Source organism: Ruditapes philippinarum, unplaced genomic scaffold (genome assembly GCF_026571515.1).
Source record: "Ruditapes philippinarum isolate M1 unplaced genomic scaffold, ASM2657151v2 ctg248_1_1_1_1, whole genome shotgun sequence".
Classification (NCBI taxonomy): Eukaryota; Metazoa; Mollusca; class Bivalvia; order Venerida; family Veneridae; genus Ruditapes; species Ruditapes philippinarum.
The window spans coordinates 36867-41723 of NW_026860683.1; the positions used below are offsets into that span (position 1 = coordinate 36867).

Here is a 4857-nt window from a genome sequence, read left to right on the forward strand (position 1 = left end):
TCTGGTTGCGGTGGCAACAAATTGGCTTAAAATATGGCAAATATAACAATATTTTGATTACTCAAAAAGTGCTGTAAACATTTTTATGAAACTTAATTGATGGATAGATGTCAGTATGAAAAATATGAACATCATTTTAATCTTGACTAGCTGTCCTATACTCGCCAAGCGTCGGCGACGTCGTCAAGATTTCTGATTCAAGTTTTTATGATTTTTCACTAAAGTTTTTTATTATTCAAGGTTTTTACTAACAACTTCAAATGCATGTTTCTGCACCAAAAATATCAGACTTACAATGTTTCTGAACACATGTTGTTTGTAAAAACGTAATGGAGTTAAGAGCCTTGATTGATATTTCATACATTGATACTTCAAAAAAATGATCGCTGAGTATTTCTGCAGTTGCAATATCCTTGATCACTAGTTCAAAGGGTCAAGGTCACCGGGGTCAAATATAGCTAATTTGAAATTCTGCCTATATAAAAATTTAGTATTTTTTATCTTATTTTTTCTTTTCCTCACCTTGGACCAGATTTATTTTCAGTGACGTGTTTAGTTTTTATGTGAAATAAATGTATAAGAAAATTTTGTGTGTGTTTGTTATTGAATGACGAAAGAAACTTACATCGCTCCATAGAATAGTTAAGAATCAGGTGCGAGGGTTCTGATTTACCATTACTAACATAACCAAATGTCTCGGGTTTTATTCCTTATAATTATATTATCATCCTTAAACTGCTTAACATTTTGTGTAAACTTGCTCAATGCAGATCAAGGTCAGCCTACATATCCATTTAGTCTTATCTCAATCTGAACTGTTCTTTAGTCAATAAAAATATTTTTCTATCCATTGATTGGTACCCAATGGTACTATTTAAAATAGAAGTGCAAAGCTCAGGTCAGTTACATCCAACAGTTTAAGGTTAAATTTGATTTTGTTGTTTATTCAGTTCAAGATGAAGTGAACACTGGCACTAGTTAGTGCACAATTGTTAATACTTTGCATCCAAAAATATATTTTGCGTCGCCTTTGATTCTTTGCATTAATGCCTTTCTTGTACCAATGCTCAATTTATTTTACTTAAAAGCTGATGGGAATATGATGAAACAAAATAAAACAAAACTCATATTTAGAGTAGAGCAAATGAAAATATATCAAAAATCCGTTTCATAAAAAAAAATACGTATATCATTTTTTTTGACAAAGAAAGATCTCGTTAATCTGTAACCGGATATGATAGAACACCTGTTTGCTGAAATATCAATTACAAAAATAAGATCATCCATTTAGACAGTATGTTACAATGTACATAATTGCATAGCAATGACAGTTTATTATTCGTTTAATCAAGAAAATACTGTATGAAGAGGGAGACATAGACAGTGTTTCATGACATAACAAGAATACTACATGTAGCATCTATAAAACCAGCATAATGTAAATTTATGACAACTATAAATTCGTATAATTATTCAATCATCGAGCGGTTCATCATACAGACGACTACAATTATTAAACAGTTACAATAGGACTGTCTTCAGTTGGTTGTCAGATACTATGTCTGTCCTTGATGCGTAAATAAAGATCCATGTACTACCCCTTCCTGATAACTGGTTCTTCAACGATTAATGTCTACTGTGTGAGAAAACAGACCACCTGGCAAAGTATTTATGGAAAGTGATCATTTCCAAACAGCAACAGCAATAGCAAATGTGGAGACGAGCTACTCAAGCTGTCTTTGGCACAAGAATTCATAACCCTTATGTGTTGCTTATAGAACAATACAGAATATGCTTGTGACCCGTAAACGAATGCATGCCAATAAAATTTATTGTTGCGACTGAAGTGATTTTGTAGAAAGGCAAAGAAACAGAAGAACAATCACTCAGTTTTGATTTATTGAAGTAAATATACATGCATATCCGAGTATTGTTAATAATGATAATGTTCTCAATAAAAACTATATTCTGTTTAATTAAATGCAGAAACATATGGAAAAAAATATTACAAGAATTTTTGTAAATGAATAGTGAAAAATAACACAAAATGTTAATCTGTATTAATGCAGTAGAGCTTCGAATAATGTAAAATACCAATCTATGTAATTATGTTAGTGGATGAATTCTGACAATTAGACAAATCTGTGCTGTAAAACAATCAGATTTTATTCGAAATGTATTGAATTCTTGAAAAAACTGGGTCTTGAAATATTTTGTATTTTGTCATTTATATTCTTATCTAGGCATCTTCTTTGAATTGAAATCAAAAATATTTTTGATATTCATTGGTTCAGCTATGTTCTTGTACAATTCCGTGATCATCAACTTTTACTTTTCAATATTTTGCTATAAAAGGGAATAGTTTCAACTACTGGCAGTTTTGCTGACCAGAATACTTTCCTAAAAGATATCAGAAAAAGTTCAAACATGGCAAGTTGTTACAATAACTCCCTCCTTCGTTGTAAAACTACACCAACAGTGTTTTTGCACTCCGAAGGCTATTTACTATCTTAAATGAATTTCATGTAGATTGTGTTATTCATTTGTTCCCTTTAAACACCAAAATATAAGAACAAACAAATGTTTACAACATCGGGTTTCATACGAGTGCAAGTTTTTATCGAAATTTGACAGTTCCTTGCTGTCTTACTGTCGTATAGTAAATGTCTGATGTTTTAACACTTAGACATTCCTCACGCTTTGCTTGCTCCTAGCACTGTCGTTGGTTTGGCTTAGACTTACATAAGGTCTAGTAACAACTGGTCTTATATTAAGCATCTGTCAGCATAGCGTAAGATATGTGCATATTCATACATTCTTTGTGGTGAAAATCAAAAACGTTTTATTACAAGCAGTTTTATTTTCAAACTCATTTTCTATTCTCAGCTGTATGCACTTTTATTGCATAATTTTTAGTATCTTCTATGCCATAAATGAATGGAAATTTCAACATAATGAACTCTGCTTTAAGTAAAACAAGTAAGCTCACAAAAATTTGCGAACTTCATACACATATGATACAAGTCTACAAATCAACTCTCTCAAGTACCAGCACATTCGTGTTTAGTTGTAGTCTATAATTCATGAAAATAATATGTGTATTGACCACGAGGAAAAACGACTCTCGATAACAAATGTTTTGTAAGTAATATATATTGAAAAGTTATCGAATGAATACACCAGAAAATACGTTAAAAAATTTGTTTGAGTCGACCTTATAGGTATCTGAATATGACTTCGAAGATTGTTTCACGTTAACGACGTCACCCAGATTCAGATTGGCAACAACTGCTAAGTTCCCGCATGAATCTTCTCTGTGTGATAACCTGGCCCAAGCAATGCATTCGTCATTAACATAAATTCCTATATCTAAAGCAGCTCTGTTAGCAAGAATATACAGTTGAACCGTGAAGTAATACGTCCCTGTTAAAGGCGTTACAAATAAGCCGTATTTGTGGTCATATCCGTCTCCAGTGTTGGTTATCACATCAGAAAATATTATAGTTTCCCCGTCAGAGTATCGACGTTTATTTATTTGAACAGCCTTGAACATAATCCGAGATTCTGAAAACGTAAGTCAAAATAGATAAGAACGGTATCCCTAAAGCACGCCTAACTAAAACGCAAATTGAAAATGTTACATGCTTGGTTTGATTGAGTCTGTTCATGTGAAAGATACCGCAATTACCCCTGCAGTCCCATTTAATCATCGCAATTTAAGAAACATCTACAGGTGTATTGCCTGTAAGCTTTGAATTGGGTAAATAAGGAAAGTTGTAAAATTTATTAAAAAATAAATGATATGGTAATAATGTTCAAATAACTTGAATTTCGAAAAAATCTTGATCTTTGTTTAACTCTTTTATTTGAAGAAAGCACACAAAGAAGATTTGAAAATAATTATAAAGTTTGTTAACTTATTCTGATTTGACTTTTATCTAAAATTAAAAGATGGTATACCTTCTGTATGAGCAATTCCTTGATGTACGTTCATCTCCACATGGTGGTGCATTGTTTCCAGACCATTATCAGTGTCAGTCAAATCTCTAGTCTGATTATCCACATTTCTGTATTGAATCTGTTCAATACTTTCAATCATTTCATTGAGTATATGGCTATCGTGCTTAAGTTCCTTTTTGACTTCTTTCTCAATTCGTCTATAATGTCTTCTCTGTTTCCTTTCAGTAGAATATTCTAATCGAGAAAAATCTCTTTTTATTGATTCCTCTGTATCTTGCACTTTATCTCGAGCTTTGTTTACTTTAACATCTGTTTCTCGAACGATGCTTTCCATTTCAGTCAGCATGTCTTCAAGAACTGACAGTCTTTTAGATATGTCATTATTTTCCTTTAAAGACCAAACGTAAGCACTATTTAAGACAATAAACGTGATGACGAGTTTAAATCTTACATTCATCTCCATATTTGTCTCATATAAACAAAAACTGTCTCCACTTGCGTGTGTCAAGTTGGTAAAAGAAACTAAAGTAAAAATTAAAACTAAATTTGTAGTTTTTTGAAAATTTAAGATATGTAATTTCTGTACTTCTCTTGTGACATTTATTTCGAAACTACATACATCTCTTTTGTAATTTAAGGATATAATTTCACTTAATCTTAATATCAAAGTTAAAGCGAATCACGCATACTTGTGTATATATTCACTTTTTTTTTTTTTTTAATAAATTTAAGTATTTCTATAACTTGCTTCTAACCTAGTAAACGTGAATATTTAATGAAAATGTATATATCATAAATTCATTATATCAAACAATTGTATTAAATTCATGTGCGGATTTCGTTTTTTGCAAAATTTGTTTAATTCACTGGGTTCGGTATCGGCCGCTAAGTAGAGGT

General features: G+C 31.4%; 1 protein-coding gene across 1 annotated transcript; it reads right to left on the reverse strand.

Annotated features, from left to right (window-relative positions):
- Positions 1-1885: 1885 nt before the first annotated feature.
- LOC132713046 (uncharacterized) lies at positions 1886-4478 on the reverse strand. Its single transcript, XM_060695494.1, has 2 exons — positions 3961-4478; positions 1886-3564 (listed from the first exon to the last, which is right to left on the reverse strand). Exons 1-2 carry the CDS (start codon positions 4421-4423, stop codon positions 3164-3166), a joined length of 864 nt encoding a protein of 287 aa, XP_060551477.1. The 5' UTR covers positions 4424-4478; the 3' UTR covers positions 1886-3163.
- Positions 4479-4857: the final 379 nt, after the last annotated feature.